Below are 24,229 nucleotides of genomic sequence, written 5' to 3'. Positions count from 1 at the left end.
GCATCATCACATCATCATCGTCATGCTCCGAACCTGGAAACAAGCCCATCAGCAAAATGCTGTGTCAAAACATTCAGACGCACTACATTTGCTTGCGCACTGCTAATAGGTTGATGGTAGGGGGTGATAGTGCCCCTAACGTCTTCCTTCCTTCTGTGTGCTACGATAAGTTTTGCTTAGTACCCGTTTTTGGTGGTATTAGCTTCATGGGAGTAATGCATAAAAAATTTACCACAAATCCAACGCAAACTAATGGCAAATATTAAAAACCATTCTTTCGCTCAATGGAGTCGATTTCAGACATCCCTAAGTTGTGGAGGCACCGTACAATCAGCCAAACCTCTTGAGAGACTCCCTCTTGCACAAAAAAGTTCACTTTATCCTTTGCTTTACCCATTCTCGTACATGTTAAGAAATAGTTTGACAGTGGCATAACGTCATGATTTAGAGATTAGATTAGATTAGATCTTTATTAAACAAAATTCAACTATATAAGTATAATATTCATTGCTTGTATTTTTTTTTTTTTTGATTAACTTTAATAAAGATAGTTAAACTTAGACAATGTTTTCTTTTTGCATTAAACGTCTGTCACATTTGTGTTTAGTTTAATTCTTGTATCAAATAGTGCCTATAATTCATTGCACATTTTATGTATTTAATCAAATTGCTCCAATCATCCTGTCGTTGTCCATTCAATATATTGATCATTTCATGATCAGCTAGTACTATTTTGCCAAAGTACAAAATTCGAAATTCTTTTAGCACTGGGCATACACCTACGAAATGTTGGATATTTTCGATAGCCCGCATATTGCAAAGGTTACATAATTTATGGTTATCTTCCACACCATATAAATTGCCGTTTAAGTTAAGCATTCCACCTCGCGCCTTTAGAATCCATATGATGTTATCTAAAGGATTCTCATCTGTTATATATGAAAGCCCCTTATTATAGTCCAGATGTTTGTAAAACCGTTCTGTTGAGTTTTTATTTCGAATATTACCATAGATGTTTCTCAATTTTAAAGCCGTTAGCAGTTCAATGCTGAAAGTTTTCCATTGGACGAAAATATTCGGCAATTCAGGCCAATTGATGTTTAGATCTCTTGCTATATTTCTCAAATCTTTCACCCAAAACGAATTCCTTTCTATTAATGCTCTCGTTAGCATCTTTGGCAACCGATTATCATGGTAATGTAGTAAAACGTTATTTATATATTTCAAATGTAATCCCATCGTATATATATGGCTTTCTTCAGCAGCAGTTTCCAACATCAGTACATAATTTGGCGTATTTTTCGGCAGCCGTAAAATTTTTTTCATAAAAAAGCGTTGCAGTTTGTCTACTTCATCAAAATGTCTAAAGCCCCATATTTGAGATGCATAGCTCTGTATTGCTCTACAAACGGCTAAGTACACCTTCCATTTCATACGTAGACTGATTCGGTTCTCCTTCATTATGTGATTCCAGGTCGTATTAAGAGCAATCTTTGCTTGCAAATTTCTCTTTTCTACATGTTTTTGAAAACTCAGCTTTGGAGTAAAAATTACTCCCAAATAATTAAATTCAGAGGTAATTTTAATTTCTTCCCCTTTATACCACCACTTTTCGAGAGAGCTTAATCTTCCACCTCTTCTAAAAATTAGCATCTGCGATTTTGCCATATTGACTGAAAGGTTCCATTTTTTGCAATAGATTTCTAAGTTGTAAATCATGCTTTGCATTGTTTCTATATCATCAGAGATAATCACAATATCATCTGCGTATAGTAAAATCCTCAGATTAATACCATTACACTGCAGTCCTCCCTCCAGGCTATCATGCAAATCGTTGATGTATAAAGCAAATAATAAGGGTGAGAGCAAACATCCCTGTTTTACGCCAGCCTTAGTTTGAAAATATGCGGACATTTCCTCCCCCGTCCATACAGCGTACTGTGTATTAGCGTATAAGTTCTCTACAAGCTTAGCAAATTTATACGAGACACCCAGTTCAAATAATTTATAAATTAGGGCTTGTCTGGACACATTGTCAAAAGCAGCGGAAAAGTCTACAAAATATGCATAGACTTTCTTCTTTTCGTCTAGTTTAAGACTTACTATTGCAGACAAGTTGTATATATTATCGTATGAGGAGTAGCCTCGTCTAAATCCTGCTTGAAATTCATTCAAAACATTCTCAGATTCTACCCATTTCCATAAACGCTCGTTAAGAATCCCCATCATTATCTTTGCAATACAGTTTGAGAAAGCAATTCCTCTGTAATTATTGGGTTGTTCACAATTCCCTTTTTTATATATTGGAAATATAATAGATTTACTAAATGACTCATCAACGCTTTCACCATCTAGTATCTTATTATACTTTGTTAACAATATATTCTGGAATTCATCCGTTGCATTCACAAAGAACTCATATGGCACTCTATCCTCGCCTGGAGCTTTGTTGTTTTTCATCTTACGCAGTGTTTCTCTTAACTCAGCTATTGATATAGGTTCATCTAAATATTGGTTTAATCTAAAGGGAGGTGCATATTGAATAGGGGCAACAACTTGAATTGGATTTAATAGGTGCATAAAGTAGTTTTTAAATTCATCTGCCGTTACGTTACTGCCAATTTGAAATTTTTGATTTCGGACTTCCCTTATCCAACGCCACCATTCTTTCGAGTTATTTGCCGTGTGAATCTTTTCAATCACATTATGAAAATAGTTTTCTTGGCTATTTTTACAAATAATCTTATAATGTTTTTGAGCCTCTAAATATTTGTTTTTTTCTTCAATCTCACCAGTTTTTCTATATGCGTTTAACAACCTAAAGCACTTTTCTCGTGCTTTGTTGCATCTTGAATCATACCACTGTTGTTTCGGGACATAATTCTTCGAAGGCCGCTCAGCTTTCCCAACCGAAGCCTTTATCACTTCCGTTAAGTCGCTTAACTTTATACATTCCATGTTTCCAATTTTGTTTGTCTCAATCGACAATCTTTCTTGATATTCCCTTTTCCGGTTATCCATCCATTGAATTTTTGGTAAAAGATTCATGGTTTTTGTTTTGGGGGTAACTCCTTTGACTGCTATATTTATTATTATGGGCATATGATCAGACCAAGCCTTGTTATCAACCTTAACGTCATGATGCGGTACAACAATTCCGCGTTGACATTTTCTGCCAAAGAAGTTGTCATTCTTCGAAATTCTTTCTTCTTTGGCGCATTAAAGCTTAAGGCTGTAATTTTTTTTTTTTAATTCCCCAATGCAATGGGGTTACCTTAGTGAGGAACTTTAAACATTTAAGCCATAAGCAATAGCTACATAAAATCTGTGTTAAATAGGGACCATAATTTCTTCTAGCCAAGTAAAATTTGCGAAGCCACTGGTTTTCGAGAACGATATGAACTAATTTTAGTATTAGGATTGGCAACTGAATGGTGGATTTTTGTACCCTACACTACTATTGTGGTACAGGGTATTATAACTTAGTGTATTTGTTGGTAACACGCAGAAGGAAGAGAGATAGACCCATTGATAAGTATACCGATTGACTCAGAATCACTTTCTGTCCATGTTGATTTGTGAACAAACTACAGGTCGCAATTTTCGTCCGATCGTCTTAATCATGTTTTTCGGCCTAGAGACGAAGTCTATTGAATTTGGGAAAAATCGGTTCAGGTTTGGATATAGCACCCATATAGTATATGTTCGTCCGATTTGCAGTAATAATGCAATAAAATGGTCATCTGTTAACCAATTCTCCCGAAATTTGGCAGAAATAATTTTTTCTTGCCTCTCGACATTACTGGTGAATTTCACAGAAATCCGTTCAGATTTATATATAGCTGCCATATTTATATATCGCCCGATTTTAACTTCTATAGTTACAGCAGGCGCATTTACTGACCAATTTTGCCAACATTTTGTACAAACTCTATACAGTTTGGACGAAATCGGTTCAGATTTAGATATTGATTCAGATTTAGATATAGATTTAGATTTATATAAATGTTGGTCCGATTTTGAGAAATATTGCAATAAAATCATTTGTTAACCGATTCTTCGATTTTCTGATGACTTAATATTGCTGGTGAATTTGATAGAAGTCGGTCCAGATTTAGATATAGCTGTCAAATGTATATCGCCCGATTTTCACTTCAAGAGCCATTGCAAACGCATTTATTGACCAATCTTGCCAAAATTTTGTGCAATGCTTTTCTCGACGACTACCACAGCATCTGAGTAGTTTGCTCCAAAATCGGTTCAGATTTAGATCTGGCTCCCATATATATATTCTTCAGATTTTGGGTAGTTTGCAATGATGTTGTCATTTGTCAACCGTAGTTATTACAGCTTGAAAATATTTTCTTGAAATGTGATACGTATTGTTTAATATCCCATCTGAAAACATCCGCTGAAGTCCATCAAAATTGGTTCAGAATTGGATATAGCTCCCACATTGTACTTATATGGTAGGTGTAGGGTATTATAAAGTCGGCAACGTACGCTGAAAATGGGACAGCAGTAATTTGTTGCTAAGTAAGGTAAAGATGAAAAGGGGGTGCAGATATAAATCCGTCCAATGCCACCATGGACATTAGAGTGTCTCAAAAAACAATAATTAAAAATGTGCAAGTTGGACCGGGTCGAATCTTGGGAACCCACCATTATGAATTTTGCTAAAAATTTAAGCAAAGAGAGAGGCATACGTGTACCGTACATATCAAATTTCTGCCAAATTTGGTAAAAGTTTAAACCTCTTTGAGTTGTAGAGAACTAATCCGGAGATCTGTTTCTATGGGAGCCATATCCGGTTATAGACCGATTTGAACGGTACTTGGCACTGTGCTTTGAAGTCATAATAAACCACTCAGTGCCAAATTTAAGCCAAATCGGATTATAATTACGGCTTTCAGGGGCTCAATACATCAACTCAGGTGATCGGTTTATATGGGAGCTATATCAGGATATAGACCGATTTGGACCATTCCTGTCATTGTTGTTAGAAGTTGTAACAGAACACTCAGAGTACATGCAAAATTTCAGTAAAATCAGTTTACAATTGCGGCTTTTAGGGGTTTAAGAAGTCGAAGGACTATTATATTAAGGAAGCTTTCATGGGAAGCTGTAAGCAAATCCAAACCGATGTGTCCTATTGACAGCCCCCATCGACTTACATAAATAAGATGTATGTGTGTAAAATTGCAAGCGGACATCTTCACTAGTTCGAAAAAGTAATATCGAAAAAAATCTTAGTCAGGAATTCTGTTCTACTCACAATATTCCTAGTTGTTCCCCATTCCAAAAACCTAAGTTGGTTCAAGTCTGATGTTATGTCCCTACCCAAGTGCCGGAGTCTGTTCGCCATATACCGAAAACTGATCTCCTTATTACTTCCTCTCAGTATTAGTCCCCTGAGGACGACATTATCTGATGCGCTGAATTAATGTTACACCTAATGCCTCAGGACATTGTGCCTAGACAAATTGATGCGGCCACTGTTGTGAGGCTTGGGGAGCTTTCTTTTTAATCATGGGGCGGCTACGGACACTGTTTTATCCTTGATATAATGAATTACATACTAGCTGCCTGGACCACATTTTAATAAAAAGTACTATTGATATTTTTTTATCAAAAGCAGCTAAGTACATACCGCCTGGAACATCGGGAATTGTATCAAGAATAACACAGTGTTCCTGAAAGAAACGATAGAACTACGATATCCTTACTAACAGAAGTTACATAAACGTCTATACGGATGGTTCCAAAGTAGGCGATCAGATGGGCTTTGGGGTGTACTCTGAAGAATTAGGACTGGTCATATTCAGAAGGATACCGACTACTGTAGTGTATACCAAGCGGCGATCGTAGCAATTAAAGAATTGGTGGATTGGCTGAGCTATGACGTCACAAAGACGATTGACATTAATATCTTCTCTGACAGCTAGGCAGCTATTAAATCTCTGCGGATCATATTTCTAAATTCAAAAACCGCCCTCGACTGTCGTAGATCGCTCAACAAGATATCTGAACAGTTCAAAACACCTATTCTGGGTGCCGTGCCACAGAGATATCCTGAGAGTTGTAGAGCAGACGATCTTGCGAGACTAGGAACTACCTCACACATTACAGGGAAACTGGTACGCTACGTATTTAGGATCACGACCAAAAGGCAACGAATAACAGATGGTAATGCAGTAAGGGTTGTGTACACTTTAAAATTTTGGAGCCCAATCTAGACTTTAAAAGGTCTACCGCATTGCTGTCGCTGGCAAGAACAAACGTCTTTATAATGACAGGTCATTGTCTGATCGGTAAACATGCTGACGCACTGAAGGTTGCAAGTAAAAGTTTCTGCAGATGCTGTGAGGACGTCGAGGAAGAAGAGACTTTAGAACATCTGCTGTGTGTGTCCCGCAGTCAGAAGGAGTTCTACTGTACGTCATCATTTCTTTCTACTGTACGTCATCATTTCTTTCTACTGTACGTCATCATTTCTTTGAAAACTTATCTGATTTAGCGGATGTGACCATTCGCTAGTTGTTGGGTTTTTAAAGCTATCTAGATGGTTCAACGGTAGGAGCTAGAAGCCATCTTCCTTCTCCGACGTCTGATGGCAGACTACCACATAAATCTAACCTAACCTGGTCTCATCTTCTAACGATCCAGTGGATCCCATAGGATTTTTGTCGTCCTACCCACCTTTTCACTGTTTCACAATGCTACATGCACGTTCAAAGCCAATGACCTTAACTCGGTCTGTGTTGCCCCTAAAAACCCCGGATTAGCCAAGTTGGTAATCCTTAACGGCAAAATCGCTTGCCCTTTCATTAACCCTTACTCCGCTATGGCCAAATGATGCGGATCGTGTCATTTTAATAGAAGGCGTTAATGTCCTTCTTATATTCCTAAACCAACGTAGCGCAGAGATTAGCACATAAGCCAATGACGCTGAACACCTTGGTCAGAATCGTGGCGAGAACATCAGAAAAATTTTGTCAGCGTTGATTATCCCCACCTAGAAAAAACTTGAATCGGACAGCACTCATTGACATGTGAGAAGTTTGCCCCTCTTCCTTAATGGAATGTTCTTGGGCGAATTTTAGTAAAGCAAAAAATAGAAAGACGTCTTATCAATTGAATCATTGGAAAGTAAAATGTATTTAATATTTATTGACAGAGATTACAACGACTAAAAAAAATACAAATTCAATTCCCGTGGGAAACATGTTTTTGTTCTCACAAGTATATTTTACAAAGAGTTTATTTCCACAGCAAATTTGCAATTTTACATTCCAAACCCGTTTGTAAACTCTCCGTTATGTTGTTCACTTTCAACGCACTTGCTTTTATACCATTCCACCTCTTGCAATTTGTGATCGTCCAGATCTCCGCCTGAAGGAACGTGTTAAGGTCAGGCAGTCAAAAACAGATCTCAGATCCTCAATGACTCCCAAGCCCACACTATCATCTAGCTTTGATGCTCATACTGCCTCATACTTAATCTGTATGTCTATGAATCGGATATCTAGAATATTCTCCAATGTTCCATCGCTCCGCCTTTGTCAAGACAACACGTTCTCTGAACCTGTTGTATTATCCTTGTGTTGCAATTTTTTCTCCATCGCAGCCCACCAAACTACAGAGGCGTTAGTAAGTATTGGTCCTCGAATTGAGGACCCGTTTCGACACTACGGCCCTTCTACACAGTGCCCAATATTTGTGAGTCTTCTGGGTACTCCCCCGAGTGAGACACTTTTAATTCAATTTCCGGTTTAAGAGTTCTCTTAAGTATTTGACTTTGTCGTTTATTGAAATCGATCTATTGAGGAAAAGTGGGGCGGCAAATTGGGCCACCTTTGTCCTCTTTGTGAACAGCCAGATTTATGTTTTCTCTGGGTTAACATTCAGATCCCAATGTCTAGCCCAGATCCCTTCGGCCTTTCTATGTACATAGCTGAAACGGATGCCTACCCCTAAGAAGTATTATAACATTGTCCGCGTGGCAGACTGGTTCAAATCCCTCCTCAGTCAGGATCCCTAATAGGTCATTTATGGTATGGTATGGTTATGGCTGCTTATCTTTATGTAATGGCACCCACAATTTATCCGCGTGCTCCTTAGCATATGATTTATCCAGTCTCTAAGGACCTGGGCCACCCGGTACTGGTCTGAGAAACCTTGTGATCGAATATTTGCTTTGTAGTTTTTCTACGTGTACTACGCCGTGTTATTCTATACTAGAAGTACTGGCAAGAGGCATATAACGTCCATTGCAAATAACACTTTTCACTATTTTTCCATTTAAATGTTGTTGATGTTATTGTGGTAGTTGGAGCTGTATTTGTTATTTTTTTCGTTTGCAGATTTCCTCTCTTATAGCACTTACTAACTAAACTATTCTGCTGTGTTCTGGGCCTGGCTCTGAACTTTTTCTCCCCGTTATTACAGGAGTTGGCAGAGTACTTGGAAATCGGTATAAATTGGGCGAAAAAGTGCTCGTTACCAATGGCGATAAGGCAAGCGGCAATTTTATAAAATATGATGTTGAAGTTCGTGATGCCGATGTGGTAAGTAATACCTTTCATTTCATTCTTCTGCGAATTGCTTACATGCTGGGTCCATGCAGTATGGACGTTTGGGTGTGTGACTTCCGTTTTGCGCACCATTTGTGAACCATGCAAAGGGGAAAGCAGCAACCTATTGGTAATTCTTGTTGTTTTCCACATTTCATCATGTGCGGTGGAAATACAGTCATGGATATCAAAATGAAATCCAAAAATGTCCCAAGCTTCAACCTACCGCGCAAATGTTTCAATATCTGTATTTTGCAGCAAAACCTGAGTAAACACATGTCATTATTTGTGACATAACCATTCACAGATAAATCATTACTCTCAGTATTACCTGTGGCTTAAAAATAGTGACTTATTCATAGCACTACCTCGGGTATTTCGAGTAACCGAGTAATACAAAAGAATTTAGAGAGTGAGATAGAGAGAGAGTATGAGAATAAATTAGAACGACGAAATTTTTGAATGTGTTGTCCACGCATGTAAGTGAGACACAGTAAACGTGCGTGTAAGTACTTACTTCCCAGGACATCGCCATGTAAAAGTTATTTAAAGGCATGCCTAACAATGAGTAGTTGTTACATTTTGCGTTGGCCTACTAACAAGGTTACAATGTAAGGTTTTTTCGCGGAAAAAAGAACAAAACCTTATTATCAGGTACAAATACTGCATTTGCTCAGTTTTGCAAAATGTCTGCCTTCAATTCCAGAGTTATTTTGATGATATATAAATATTTACTTTTAACAGGTGAATTTTTGCTATGAGTCAATTAAGCCAAAGTGAATTGTTTCGTGTATTTCAAGTAGTCTTGGGCAAATTCGTTTATCGAACGAATCGATCCTTTTCCATTCATTGGGTTTATATGGGGGCTATATATTATTGAACCTGTTTGGGATTTAGCATGAGTTTTGAAGGTCATAGGCATACTCTAGGTACCAAGTTTCAATCAAATCCGAGGACCGGTTATATGCTTGTGCTAAATTTCTGCCAAATTGAAGCTTCTAGGGGGTCAAGAAGTCAAATCCCAGGATTGGTTTATATGCAGCTATATCAGTTAATAGACCGATTCAGATCATATTTAACACGAATGTTGGAAGTCCAAACAAAATCCTTGTAACAAATTTCAGCCAAATCGGATGAAAATTTAGGCTTCTAGGAGATTAAGAAGTCAAATCCGAGGATCGGTTTATATGGAAGCTATATCTAAATCTGAACCAATATGGACGATTTGCAATCCCATATTGGTTCAGAATTTGGCACAAATGCAATCAATTTGTATTTGTGCCAAATTCTTAGTGGCTAGTTTTATTCGTTCGACCGCTAAAAATCTATTCAGAATGCAAAGAAGGTATTTCGAGCTGTTACAAACGGAATGACTAGATCGGTACACTCTCCATCCTATAGTAGTGGGCATAACAAATAAATTGAACTCATATGGGATTCGGGCTTTGCGTTTTGAGAACTCGGGGGTTTATTCCCGAACGTTTTTCAATTTGATAAAAAAATTGCTTATTTTGAAGTACATATAGCACCCATTTCTACTATATGTCCTCGTTACAAAACACAAAGGCAAGTTTTTCGAATAAAGACTTGTCAATAAAATGACTAGTAAATGATATCGATAACTTAAATGTCGAAACATCTGAAAGAGTCCAATAAAATCAATGAAAACCAACGAAATTAAAAGAGAAAAGGAATGATTGAACTATAAGAGTGAAAGGAAAGGAACTAGTACCGGTCGTTCCATTTAGAGTTTCAAATTAGCGACTCTCCATTTTCTATTTGGTTTTTAACTGAAATAGAATTCAAACTTCGTAATTCCTCTCATTTGACTTATGACGAAATTGAGACTGAAAGTTGCAAGCAAAGACTTCTGCAGAAGCTGTGAGCAAGTCGAGGAAGAAGAGACTACGGAACATCTGCAGTGTGTGTGTTCTTTGAGATCTTGTCTGATTCAGCGGATGAGAACATTCACAAGTTGTTCGGCTTTTTTAAGCGATCTGAATGTTTCAACAGTAGGAACTAGAAAGAATCTTCCTTCTCCTGTTTCTGTGGTATCACAATGGACGAATACGTCTAAGTGAGTCTGATGGCAGACTGCCACTTAAACCTAACCTAATCTATGACAAAATTCAGAATTCCATTCGTTTGAATAGAATTGTAGCTTTGTGTTTTAAATTGTCATCACTTTAAAATGTGATTTCTTGATTACACTAAAATAAGTGAACCCCAAATGAATGAAAATTTAACTATATGGTAGTATAATTGACTATGATATGGCGCTTAAATTTTTTTTTGTCCCGTTTGGTATACAAAATTTCTTATGTTAGGTATAGTTGCAATTTTCAAGAAGTTGCGACATCTGATCTCAATTTCAGCATGTTTTGAACATTATTTTAAGGAAAATTTATTTGCGCTTTAATCCCAATTTTATACAGATATTAAAAACAATTTGTATTTTTTTATTTAATTTATCATTTTATTATTGTAAATTCATAATTCGTATTAAATATAATAATTTCTCCTCGCGAAGTTGAGCTTGTTTGCAAGGACGAGAAAAAAATATGTATACTTATGTATGTAAGAAGTCGCATTATTAAATATTTGTAAAAATATAAATTATTAAAAAACTAGCTGACCCGGGCCCGCTCCGCTGTGCCTTCTTTTACTTTATATGGAACAGAATTTTCCTTTATTTTCGACAATTAATGAGCTTTAAGAGAAATACCAAGCTACGAAAATAGTATATCGCTTGACTAACAGTTTAACAATATAAGTGCCTTTATCTGAATCCCATATGATCTCTATTGGTCTACGAATTTAAGTTTGGATGTAAGATGTACTCCGTTCTTAAAATACTTTATTTCAGCCCGATATTCTCATGATGTCTGATTTAGTTTTTTTTTTCGGGAGTGAGGTGGTCCCCCAGGTACTTAGCCCTGAAAAAATATCAGCATCGTGCTCTTCTTTCAAATACCATTTATTTAAACCCTATATTGCCATTGGTTTAGGGGAGTTTACACGATGAGGCGTCCCCCAAACACATGGCCTCAAAATAGGTTATCAAATTCTTGTTCTAATCTCAAATACCTTTCATAAGAGCCACATATTGGCATGGTCGAAAAATTTTTACCCTATGGGGGGTGTTTTGGGGAAGGGGTGATTTGGATATCAAATTCGTATTCTACTCCCAAATACCTTTATTTGAGCCCCATATTGTGATGGTCAATAAAAAATTGCTGTTTGCGGCGTATTTTGGGAAAGGGGTAGACCCCCAGAAAATTGGTCCCGAAAGTGGGTATCAATTCTTACTCTACCCCCAACACCTTTCATTCAAGCTCCACATTGACATGGTCGGTAAATATGCCCGATTTAGAGGTGTTTTGTGGATTGTGGTGGTCCCCAAACACTAAACTCGGAGAATATATCAGCAGCGTGCTCTATTCTCATATATTGTAAGTAATTGCGGATTTTTGAAAAGAAAGTAAATGCATTTTTAATAAAACTTAGAATGAACTTGAATCAAATATACTTTTTTACATTTTTTTTTTCTAAAGCAAGCTAAAAGTAACAGCTGATAACTGACAGAAGAAAGAATGCAATTACAGAGTTACAAGCTGTGAAAAAATTTGTCAACGCCGACTATATGAAAAATCCGCAATTACTTTTTGGGCAACCCAATAACTATATATCAGTTATTTGGACCCCATATTGCCATTGGCCTCAAAACTGGATATAAAATTCGTTTTCTAATCTTATTTTAACTCCTTATTGCAAAAGTCAGCAAATATGTCCAGTTTGGGGTATTGACCCTAAAAACTATAAATATATAGTTCCTCTCTCTTTAAGACTCAAATTGTCTTAGTGAGCAAATACGACCTATTTGGGGGTTTTTATGGTGGTGGGTCGTTCCCTAGACAGTTGTTCCCAAATGTTGATATCAGATATTTCCATTGTCTACAAACATGACCGGCTTGGGGGATGGGCGGCCACTCAGTGAGTTGGTCTTGAAAATATATATCGGATTCGTGTTCTACTCTAAAAACCCTCGTATTTGAGCCTCATATTGCAATGGTCAGCAAATACTTCCTATTTGTGTTGTGCGGATGGGTGGTGGCCCCATGGACACTTTTCCCGAATATTAATATGCGATTCGTGCTTTACTCCCAAAGACCTTTCATTTGAGCCCCATATTGCTATAGTCGTAAATTTGTCCCCTTGGGGGATGTTTTAGGGGAGAGGCGGCCCTCTAAACTTTTGGTCCCATATTTGGATATCATATCGAATTCTACACTTAAATACCTTTTATTTGAGCCCCATGTTCCTATGGTCAGTAGATAGCTCCTGTTTGGGGGGAGTTTTGGGGAAGGGATGGACTCCCAGAGACGTGGTCCCACATTTAGATATTAGATTCGTATTCTACTCGCAAATACCTTTCATTTGAGTCCCATATTGCCATGGTCGATAAATATGTCCGATTTGGGTGTGTTTTGGGGGTTGGGGTGGTCCCCCTAACACTCGGTCCGACAGTTTGATATCAGATACGTTTTCTTATCATAAATACCTTTCATTTCAGTCCCATATTGTCGTGAGTGGTCGAAATATTGGTTTGGTTGGTGTTAGGGTGGAGCGGGCCCCCTCGATACCCTGTCCCAAATTTGGCTACCAAATTTTTATTTTTAGGGTACTATAAGAGCACACAAAATTTCGCTTAAATCGCACCACCCATCTCCGAGATCTGGCGTTTTGAAAATTAGGGTAAGAAGGAGGGTCCGGGATATTGCTGTTTTCTGTGTGCGATCTGTTTCTCATTAAAGTTTTATCAGTCTTTTTTGTGTTTTTGGTATATTTTGATGTGACTTGAGGTTCCAAAGGCTGTTATACCATGTCTGATGTGTGATTCACCCAGCGTAAAGAATACTTGTTTAGTTGTGGAGAGTGGTGCGCAGTTATTCAAATGGTACAATATATAAGATGTTGAACGAAGTTTATTGTTAAGCTAGTCTATGTGTGTCTTCCAGTTGAAATTTTTGTCAACCGTTACACCTAAGTATTTATATGTGTCCACAATTTCGATAAAGTGGTCTCATTTTCCATTACACATTTTATATGTTGATTTTGATTTGATTTATGAAATTTTATTAATATATTTAAAGATTTTTGATGTGGTTGGGGAATATGCATAACTTCAGACTTGTTTGCATTGATTATCAGACCATCATCGTGACACCATCTTGTTATAACGTTTAGTTCAGATTGCCTCATTTGGGTCTTTGTGGCTCACAACAATGGCTGTACCATCTGCATATGCCAATGGTTCACTTTTTGTCATGACATTTATTAATTCATTTGCATCTATTAAATACAATATCGGTCCAAGTTTAGAACCCTGTGGCACACCATAATCATATTGTATTTCATTACTATAATTGGCATCAATTTTAACCTTGTAAGTTCTTCGTTGTAAATAATCATTGAACCACTTTTAGCATTGTCCTCGCATTCCATTTCTTTCCAACACATTTAAAAGGTTTGAATGGGGTAGTGTATCGAATGCCTTACTAAAGTCTATAAACAAAACTAGACAGTTCATATTAATATCCAGTAGTTGATTTATGTAAGATGTGAAATGGCCCAACAGTTTATATTTTTGCCTTTTTGAAAACCATACTGTTGTCTGTTGATTATGCCATATTTATTTAGCACTAGACGGCAGATGACTCAATAAAGCCGTTTAATCTTCTCACGATTATTTCTTCTAAGATTTTTTCAAATAATGGAAATATTGAAATAGGCCTGTAATTATTATAGTCTGATTTTGTGCCGGATTTGTAAATATGTCTGACTATTGACGCTTTAAGATCGGACGGAACTATTCCTTCATCGATACTTGAGTTAAAAAGTGAGGTTATTACAGCATTTAATGCTCTGACAATGTTGGAAATTTCTACTTCAGTATTTTCAAGAAAAATTTAATTTTGAACAAACGTGGAGTTTGTGTTACTGTTTTTACATAGCATTTATGGATAATATTTACATTTTCCTTAAATTTAATTGCGAAGATTTCCGATATGGTTTGCCGATCTATTGATTTAAAGTTTTCCTTTATAACATGGTCTACATCATCAGTCTTGTTCCCAATTATAACGTTTATTAAACACCAAGTTCCTCTTATATTGTTCCTATTTTTCGCAAATTCTTTTCTTCTATATTCATTTTTTGCGTGATTTATGATTTGATTTAATTGATTATTACAAGTATTTGGATTTTTTTCTTTCTGTGTATTATTTTTATTTTTCTTAAAGCTTTGGTATAGTATAGTTTTTCTCACATCACAAAACTTAATAATTTGATCATTTAGCCAAGGATAGTCGTTTCTTTGTTTGAGTTTTCTTCATCTCGCCCAGAAATTGGAATTATATCGTGAACATTTTCGTGCGATTATTTTTTACAACTTTCGACGTGGATTAACTCGACAACAGTGCATCGACGAACTTAATTCAATTGTTGGCGATGAAGCTACATTAAGGACCAGTGTTTATTGATGGTATGGTGAATTCAACTGAGGTCGTAGCTCACTCCAAGACTTATTTCGTGAAGGTCGTCCGAAATTGTTATTGTTGTTCCAAAAACCATTGATGCTGTGCGTCAAATGATATTGAAAGATTGTCATATGATCTATCTTGAGATTGAGGCAACCTTAGGCATTAGTGGGACCAGCATATATTCAATATTGAATAAACATTTGACCGTCAAAAATATTTGTTCGCGTTGGATCCCACACAATTTGTCAATCACACAAAAAAAGCTCGTGTCGATTGATCGAAAGAAATGCTCCAAGAATACGATCGCGGTGCTTCGAAACACGTCTATGACATCGTGACAGGTGATGAACCGTGGATTTACGCGTTTGTTGGCAGTTGTCTTCCAAGAAATCAGAACAACCAACCGGCGAAGACGGATCACTCTTCACCACAATAATGCAAGCTCTCACACATCGGCTTAAACAACAGCATTTTTGAGCACTTAAAACATCGATTTAATGAGTCATCCGCCGTTTAGTGCTGACTTGGCACCGAATGGCTTCTTTTTATTCCAGCACGTAAAAAATAAAACGAGACAACAATGACAACTTTGTCCAAATTACGTACTATTTGGAATGTTGTCGGCACGTTTATCAAGTGGTATAATAAAACTCACTATTTCAAATAGGGTAAAAAATAGACTAAAAACGCCAACAAAAATTCATCGGAACACCTGCCGGTTGATATGGGGGACTCTATCCACTTAATATGTCTAAGGCAAAAAACAAACTATTTGTGCCAAGTTTCCGCCAATGCTTATTTAGTGTCGTAAGCCCATAAAAGCCGCATTTGTTGTTCGATTACGCTGAAATATGGGACAGCGAGTTCTAACATGTCTCCTGATACATATATAGCTTCCGCAAAGTCCGATCTGCTGACTAAGGGTCTTTAATAAAAGACTCATTTATTACCCGATTTAGCCAAGTATGAACAGATCGTACCATAGTTGGAAGTAGTTGCCAAGTAGACCGATCTACCTACTTTGGGTCTAAAGCCCACAACAGGCGCATTTATTATCCAATTTCGCTTAAATTTGGTACACGGAGTTTCAGTAAGGCTGCCAACATCATTTACCGCTCTGCTGATTCTGGGACTTACGTAAAGGGTGATTTTTTTGAGGTTAGGATTTTCATGCATTAGTATTTGACAGATCACGTGGGATTTCAGACATGGTGTCAAAGAGAAAGATGCTCAGTATGCTTTGACATTTCATCATGAATAGACTTACTAACGAGCAACGCTTGCAAATCATTGAATTTTATTACCAAAATCAGTGTTCGGTTCGAAATGTGTTCAAATTTTGACAAATTTTGTTCAGCGATGAGGCTCATTTCTGGTTGAATGGCTACGTAAATAAGCAAAATTGCCGCATTTGGAGTGAAGAGCAACCAGAAGCCGTTCAAGAACTGCCCATGCATCCCGAAAAATGCACTGTTTGGTGTGGTTTGTACGCTGGTGGAATCATTGGACCGTATTTTTTCAAAGATGCTGTTGGACGCAACGTTACGGTGAATGAACACATTTCGAACCGAACACTGATTTTGGTAATAAAATTCAATGATTTGCAAGCGTTGCTCGTTAGTAAGTCTATTCATGATGAAATGTCAAAGCATACTGAGCATCTTTCTCTTTGACACCATGTCTGAAATCCCACGTGATCTGTCAAATACTAATGCATGAAAATCCTAACCTCAAAAAAATCACCCTTTACATAAAAAGCGCATTTATTCCCAGATATCGCTGAAATTTGAAACAGTGAGTTTTATAAGACCCGACTATATTTAGATACAGCTGTTATATAGATTGATCTGCCAATTTAAGGCCTTAAACCATAAAAGCCTCTTTTATTACCCGATTACATTTAATTTGTCTAATGAACATTCCGTTAAGGAACCGGAGAAAACTTCTCACGTATCAATGGCTGCTGTCCGATTCAAGTTTAACCTCAATGATAAGGTTACTCCTTTCTATAGCCGAGGCCGAACGTCGTGTCGCACTGCGACACCACCTATTCGGGTAGAAATATTTTACATGGCATAGTACCTCACAAATGTGGCTAGCATTAAGAGGGGATAACCACTGAAGAAAATGTTTTTCTGATGGTCTTCGGGTTGGGGCTCTATTTTGTGGTGCGGTGACCCCCCAAAAAATGTATCTAACATATTTATACCAGATTCGTGTTCTTCTCATTAAGGCACTTCACTGATGGGCACACATGGCTTTTTTGGGGGTGGGCGGGCTCCAAGAAACCCTTGGACCAGATTTTTAATAAGAGTGTTCCTCTTAACTTCCAAATACACTTCGTAGGTACCCATATTTGGTACCGATATTTTACCCCAAAGTTTTATGCCAATTTTGTGTTTTTTGGGTTAAAGGGTATAAATCTTAAATCGCTGCATCCATTTATGAGATTTGTTGTTTTTGAAAATTGGGGTAAAGGGGAGGGTCCGACCACTTCTCCGCGCAAACAAACTTACAAAGCGCGCCACTTTCATTTTCTTATCTTAGATTTTTCCACTGAGTGACTCTATTCTCGTCGTTTTCTTATATGCAGAACAGGACCAATTTTGGATGAGGAATAACTCTTTGTATGGCCACAACTGTTGCCTTAACAGGTTTTTATATTTTTTCGTATGCAAAAACTTCGACTATTGCAATTTCAACGTTCTTTTTCATTACAATTCTGGCTTATGCCTTTTTATTTGTATTCAATTGCGAAACAAGTTTTCCTTTAGCAATGCCGCCAACTCCCCCCCAAATATCCTTCAGTTTTGCAGTTGTTAATCGTTTTTTTTTATTGCATTATCCTTTGGCCGGGGAAACTTGCCAATCAAAGAATATGGTTTGGTTGGTCAAAGTCAATATTTGGCATTGTGGAACGAAAACTGGCATCTGTTGAAGATATTGGCCATGTTTCATTGCCCTGAGTATGAACTTTGTGCAATTGTTGCAAAAATTCGATGATTAATTTAAAAGAACTGAAGTGTATAACAAATGTTTTTTCTTCTTCGAACCACCATAGTACATTTTTTGGGAAAGGATATGTGGGGCACCTGGTTCCTGCCTTTCAGTTTAATGTTGTTCAAGTACAATAAGCGTGTGTGTGTGTGTTTGAGTGGATTTCGCATTATACTTTATTTAGTTGTTAAGATTGTGTTCGTCGTTAAAGTGGAGGAGTAAACATCCATTCATTCGTCGTCTTTTGCCTCTTTACAGATACAATTTGAGAAATCCTATGACATATTTAGTGGGTCCTTGTACCGAGGACATTTTGTTGTACGCAATCACTTGCAAGTGGATAAATTTACAAATTTGGTAAGTAAGCAAGACTCTGGACTATTTTAATGGTCGAGTGTCTACTCCTCTACTTCATCTTTCCTTTCTTGCTGCCATTGCCTCCGATAGGACTTTATGACTGTTCGATGCATTTTAAGTTTCCTTTATGACGTTTTTCAATGATTTAACGACTGCAATAAAACCGGACTGACTGAGTTTTATGACAAATTTTTAAATCGACCGTAAATTGATTTAATGTTGTGATTTGTATCCTGCATCCATTCATTTTGTTTTTTTTCTCATTTTTGTGTTTTGTCTGTAGGTGGCCAGAAACATATCCAAGTGCTCCAGTGTTTTAGATAAAATTCCTGTTAAACTGTTTACATGTGTGCTCAAAAGCAAGCAATCGTTAGGCCAAAAGCTTCTAGAACACTACAAGGTCACACCAGTGTTTCAGGCAGAAAGTGGACGTTATGCATGCCAAATAGATTTGAAAACAAACTTCAATGAGATCCTTAGTATTGTCAAAACCAATGACATTCACTTGGAATTGGAGGTAAGTTGGCGATGTAGTCGAGACGAGCTACAATTGCCGTAAGAGAGTTTTAATTAAAATGGTTGGTTTTGCTTTACAGGTGTCTTTGCCAAATGGCCTAACAGATAACGTTTCTCTGAAATTTGTTCCTGGTATTAAAGTCTCGCCCGAAGCATTTGTCTCGGACGATGCTCCTGAACAGGACTTGACAATTACCGGCTTAGACAAAGTGTTGCAAAAAGTTGAGGTAAGTCCATTATTCGTTAGAAACGGATATAAACGCAAACTATTGACAATGATAAGTAAAAAATCTCGTTAATCATGATCGAATTTTATTTATACAAAAAATGCAAGGATATATCGAGTGAATTAAAAGTATCCCAATTTTGTATAAGGTAGTTCCGCAAAAGCATTACCAAGTAATCCGAGTCTTATGAAAAAGTTTTTAATTTTTCGGAAACAGCTCGAACAAGGCAAACAAATTTGCACAGTGTCTATTTGAATTTTTTATTGAACAGAACCATTTCTAACAAGACTAAAAACGCAAAAACATAAATCAATAGTTAAAGAAAATGTACTTAAACAACACCACAACGATAACGAATACAAAATGTGCCTAAAATTTTAAATAAAAATCAGGAAATAGGTTTCAAACAGATGCCGAAGATATTTTTTGAAGACTCCAAATTTTATCGAATAAAATATTCTTCATTTGGTCATGTTTAGATCACCCATGACTAATCATTAATGTATTTGCAAAGATACAATTTTCAATCACATTTTTGACCGTAAACAATGTAAGTTTCAATTAAAACATTTTATTGAATCAATTAATTTTTTAATTGAATACATTTTTATTTTCAATTTAATCTTAAATTAAAATTTCTTTCGAGTTTTTTTTCTATTTAGGATTCGCTATTCTGCTATGCAACATCCAAACTAAGAATAGTCAGAATCGGCCCATATAAACTAATCTCCCGATTTTACTTCTTGAGTTTAGAGAGATCAAAATTCTTGTCCCATTTGCATAAGATTGACCTACAACATCTCAACCAAGATTGGTTTAAACCAGTTCATAACCTGATAAAGTTTCAATATAAACCATTCCCGATTTGCAGAAAAGTTATTGCTTGACTAATGGCAGAAACTAACAAAAAAGAGGAAACGTGCAAAGAACTTGGCAAATAAGATCCATGCAAATAATTTGGATAATACAATCCAGCCGAATGGAGAGAAGAAATTCACAACAATCATTTTTAAATAGCCTCTAAAGTGTATTTGAATTGAAAATTTGATTGAATTGTACCGTTTTCAAACAAAGGTTTGGTTATGCTTTCGTAAATCAAAAGTCTGCACAAGACCATTCATTTCTGCTTTCAAGACCCACCAACAACCATAGAGTACTTCAAGAACTGAACTCTTCGTTTAAAAATACATCATTGTATGAGACAATTGAGAACCGAGTTAAGCAGATAACAAGACACAAAGACAACGAGATGAGTGAATGCAAACAGAGATTAATACAGGTTTCAGTGAGTGCACATTGTACAATGTACATGACATTTTGCTTCGGACAAAGTATTTTTCTTGTCGTCTGCTTTCGTGGTACGGAATTCGTACGAAGGCAACGTGATTGATTTGACAAAAGTATGGGTAAACACACACATGCACTCGTAATTTTTTTATATGAGAGAGACAAAACAACGATTTGTGTGACCAGTTCATCTTTTGAAAATGGCGGCGAAACGCTTATGACTCAGTGTGCAACAAGTTATTTCTCATATTAGAAAACTGCACAAGTCTACATCTCATTGCAATCAATAGTTAGGCAATATTGCCGTGGCCAATTGTTGAGTGTAAAGAAACATAAATGAATGTTGCGTTAAGTGTGATACGCACGAAGAGAGCTAGTGTGTGCACTTTCCCAGTGGTACAAAAATTATCCATTTCCACAAAGGATAGGCATACTTGTGGTGTGCTACGCGATTCCTTTCTCTTTGCTTAACCTCTCGTAGATACTACTTCGTTCATTCTTACGCCACTCATACTAGCTCCTGCCGACCGAGAGGGCCACCTCCTATTACGTATGGGTGCGTACACCCCATAGTCCGAACTATGAAGGGTTAGGGTAATACTGGCTACAGAAATTTCACAGCCAGTTAAACACTATAGTTAGATCAACATCTCCAGCAACATATATATTGAAAGGACAATAAGATGAACAGTTTTCTCTGGCAACTTCTACAACAAAATACAGACGAAGGATAGAATTCTTTATTAAATTAATAGGATTGGTGAAGGATTGATTTTTATATATAAGATATATAAAAATCGATTTGAGTTTGTTTGTGGGTTTGTTTGTATGTTTGTGTGTTCCTTATAGACTCAGAAACGGCTGAACCGATTTTCTTGAAATGGATGGTGCAGAATGACACTGTGGTGAAAATAGGGTACTACATTTTTTGATATCTGAAGGGGGGGGGGCAGACCCTCCCCTATACCCTAATTTTCAGAAACGCCAGATCTCGGAGATGGGTGGTGCGATTTAAGCGCAATTTTGTGTGCTCTCATACAGTACCCTAAAAATAAAAAATTGGTATCCAAATTTCGGATAGGGGGATAGGGGGGCTGCCCCATCCTAAAACCTACCAAACATATATTTAGGCCAATCACGACAATATGGGACTCCAATGAAAGGTATTTAGGATAAGAAAACGTATCTGATATCCAATTGTCGGACCAAGTGCTAGGGGGACCACCCCAAACCCCAAAACATCCCTAAATTGGACATATTTACCATGGCAATGTGGGACTCAAATGAAAGGTATTTGCGAGTAGAATACGAATCTGATATCCAAATGTGGGACCACGTTTCTGGGGGTCCACCCCTTCCCCAAAACACATCCCAAACTGGACTTATTTACTGACCATGGGAATATGGGGATTAAATAAAAGGTATTTCAATGCAGAATACGAATCTGATATCCAAAGCGCGAATTTGATATCAATATTCGGAAAAAGTGTCTAAGGGGCCACCCCACCCAAATACAATAGTAGGTATTTTCTGACTATTGCAATATGAGGATCAAAAAAGAGGGTTTTTAAAGTTAAACACGAATCCGATATATATTTTCAAGGCCAACTCACAGAGTGGCCGCCCATCCCACAAAACACCCCCCAAGCCGGTCATGTTTGCCGACTATGGAAATATGGGGCTCAAATTAAAGGTATGTGGGAGTAGACCACGTATCTGATATCAACATTAGGGGCCAACTGTCTAGCGGACATCCCATCACTATAAAATCCCCAAATAGGACATATTTGCTCACCAAGACAATTTGGGTCTTAAAGAGAGTGGAACTAAATATTCATAGTTTTTAGGGCCAATACCCCAAACCGGACATATTTGCTGACTTTTGCAATAAGGAGTTTACATGAGATTAGAAAACGAATTTGATATCCAATTTTGAGGGTAATGGCAATGTGGGGTTTAAATAAATGATATATAGATATATGAGAATAGAGCACGTTGCTGATATATTTTCCGGGCTTAGTGTTTGGGGACCACCCCAATCCCCAAAACACCCCTAAATCGGCCATATATACCAGCCATGTCAATGTGGAGCTTAAATGAAAGGTATTGGGTTGTAGAGCAAGAATTGATACCCATTTTTGAGACCAATTTTCTGGGGATCTACCCCTTTCCCAAAATACCCCACAAACAGCAATTTTTTAGTGACCATCGCAATATGGAGCTCAAATAAAGGTATTTGGGAGTAGAATACGAATTTTGATATCCAAATGTAGGACCATGTATTTAGGGCATCACCCATTTCCCAAAACACCCCCAAAGGGAAAAAATGTTTCGACCATGCCAATATGTGGCTCAAATGAAAGGTACTTGAGATTAGAAATCGAATGGCCAATGACAATGGCAATGGGTTTAAATAAATGGTATTTGAGAGAAGAGCACGATGCTGATATTTTTTCAGGGCCAAGTATCTGGAGGACCACCTCAACTCCGAAAACACCACTAAATCAGAAACCATGAGAATATCGGGCAGAAATGAAGTATTTTAAGAATGGAGTACACCATACATCCAAACTTAAATTCGTAGTCCAATAAAGATCATATGGGATTCAGATAAAGGCACTTATATTGTTAAACTCTTAGTCAAGTTATCATGGTATTTCACTAAAAGATCTTCGAAAATAAATATTCAAAGGAAACTTTTGTTCCATATAAAGTAAAAGAAGACGCAGAGGAGCGGGCCCGGGTCAGCTAGTACTACTATACAATTTGTTATATACATCACACAAAGAGCGAGGCGTATTGTTTAATTCATAAATAGATCTCACTTAAGGTAGTCTAAGAGGTATGTAATGCCAGGTATTTCGGAAAGGAAAATTAAAATTTAATTCGCCAGTTAAGAATTGGGAATCAATCTCACCACGCAATAATTTCACAATAAATACGGCCCTAAGCTTCAAGCGCCTCCTTTCGAGCGCTGGTAAATCAATAAGTTTCAAGTAGTTCTCGTAGGGGGGACAAATTCAGCCGAATTCCATGGTAAGCCCCTGAGCGCAAAAAGAAGAAATTGTACCAGGACTGATTCAATCCTATATATGTAGCTCTTGTAGAATGGGTTCCAAACCACACAACCGTATACCAATGTAGGCCGGACTAAGGTTGTTAAAAAAGCTTGGTCAAATAAGGATCATCAAACTTCTTGTACCACCGTTTTATAAAACCCAACAACGATTTTTATTAAAACATAATCTACCATCCAAAATAACACTAAAATCAGTAAAGAAATCTACGTTATTCAATTTATAAGAACCTATATAATAGTCACCTAGAATAGGTCTAACCCTGAAAAGAGATAACTTCTTGCACTTCTTAAGATTAAGCGCCATCCCATTAATACTGCACCAGTACACCAGAGATTGTAGATCGCTCTGCAAGCACAGTGGCTGATCTGGAATCCGATATATATTTTCAAGGCCAACTCACAGAGTGGCCGCCCATCCCACAAAACACCCCCCAAGCCGGTCATGTTTGCCGACTATGGAAATATGGGGCTCAAATTAAAGGTATGTGAGAGTAGACCACGTATCTGATATCAACATTAGGGGCCAACTGTCTAGCGGACATCCCATCACTATAAAAACCCCAAATAGGACATATTTGCTCACCAAGACAATTTGGGTCTTAAAGAGAGTGGAACTAAATATTCATAGTTTTTAGGGCCAATACCCCAAAC

General features: G+C 37.2%; 1 protein-coding gene across 4 annotated transcripts in view; it reads left to right on the top strand.

Moving 5' to 3' along the window:
* Positions 1–24,229, top strand: part of LOC106089124 (nuclear pore membrane glycoprotein 210) — a 363,893-nt gene that overhangs the window by 98,054 nt on the left and 241,610 nt on the right. For all 4 annotated transcript variants that reach the window (XR_001221554.2, XR_001221552.2, XR_001221555.2 and 1 more), the window contains exons 17-20: positions 8,449–8,567; positions 18,371–18,469; positions 18,753–18,986; positions 19,066–19,212. Coding sequence is in view for 1 of the 4 variants with exons in the window: in XM_013254900.2 (XP_013110354.2) it covers positions 8,449–8,567; positions 18,371–18,469; positions 18,753–18,986; positions 19,066–19,212 (599 nt within the window). In the remaining 3 variants the exon portion in view is untranslated. The remainder of the gene's footprint in view (positions 1–8,448; positions 8,568–18,370; positions 18,470–18,752; positions 18,987–19,065; positions 19,213–24,229) is intronic.

Source organism: Stomoxys calcitrans, chromosome 5 (genome assembly GCF_963082655.1).
Source record: "Stomoxys calcitrans chromosome 5, idStoCalc2.1, whole genome shotgun sequence".
In the NCBI taxonomy this organism is placed as follows: Eukaryota; Metazoa; Arthropoda; class Insecta; order Diptera; family Muscidae; genus Stomoxys; species Stomoxys calcitrans.
This window is presented reverse-complemented; position numbering and strand designations above follow the sequence as displayed.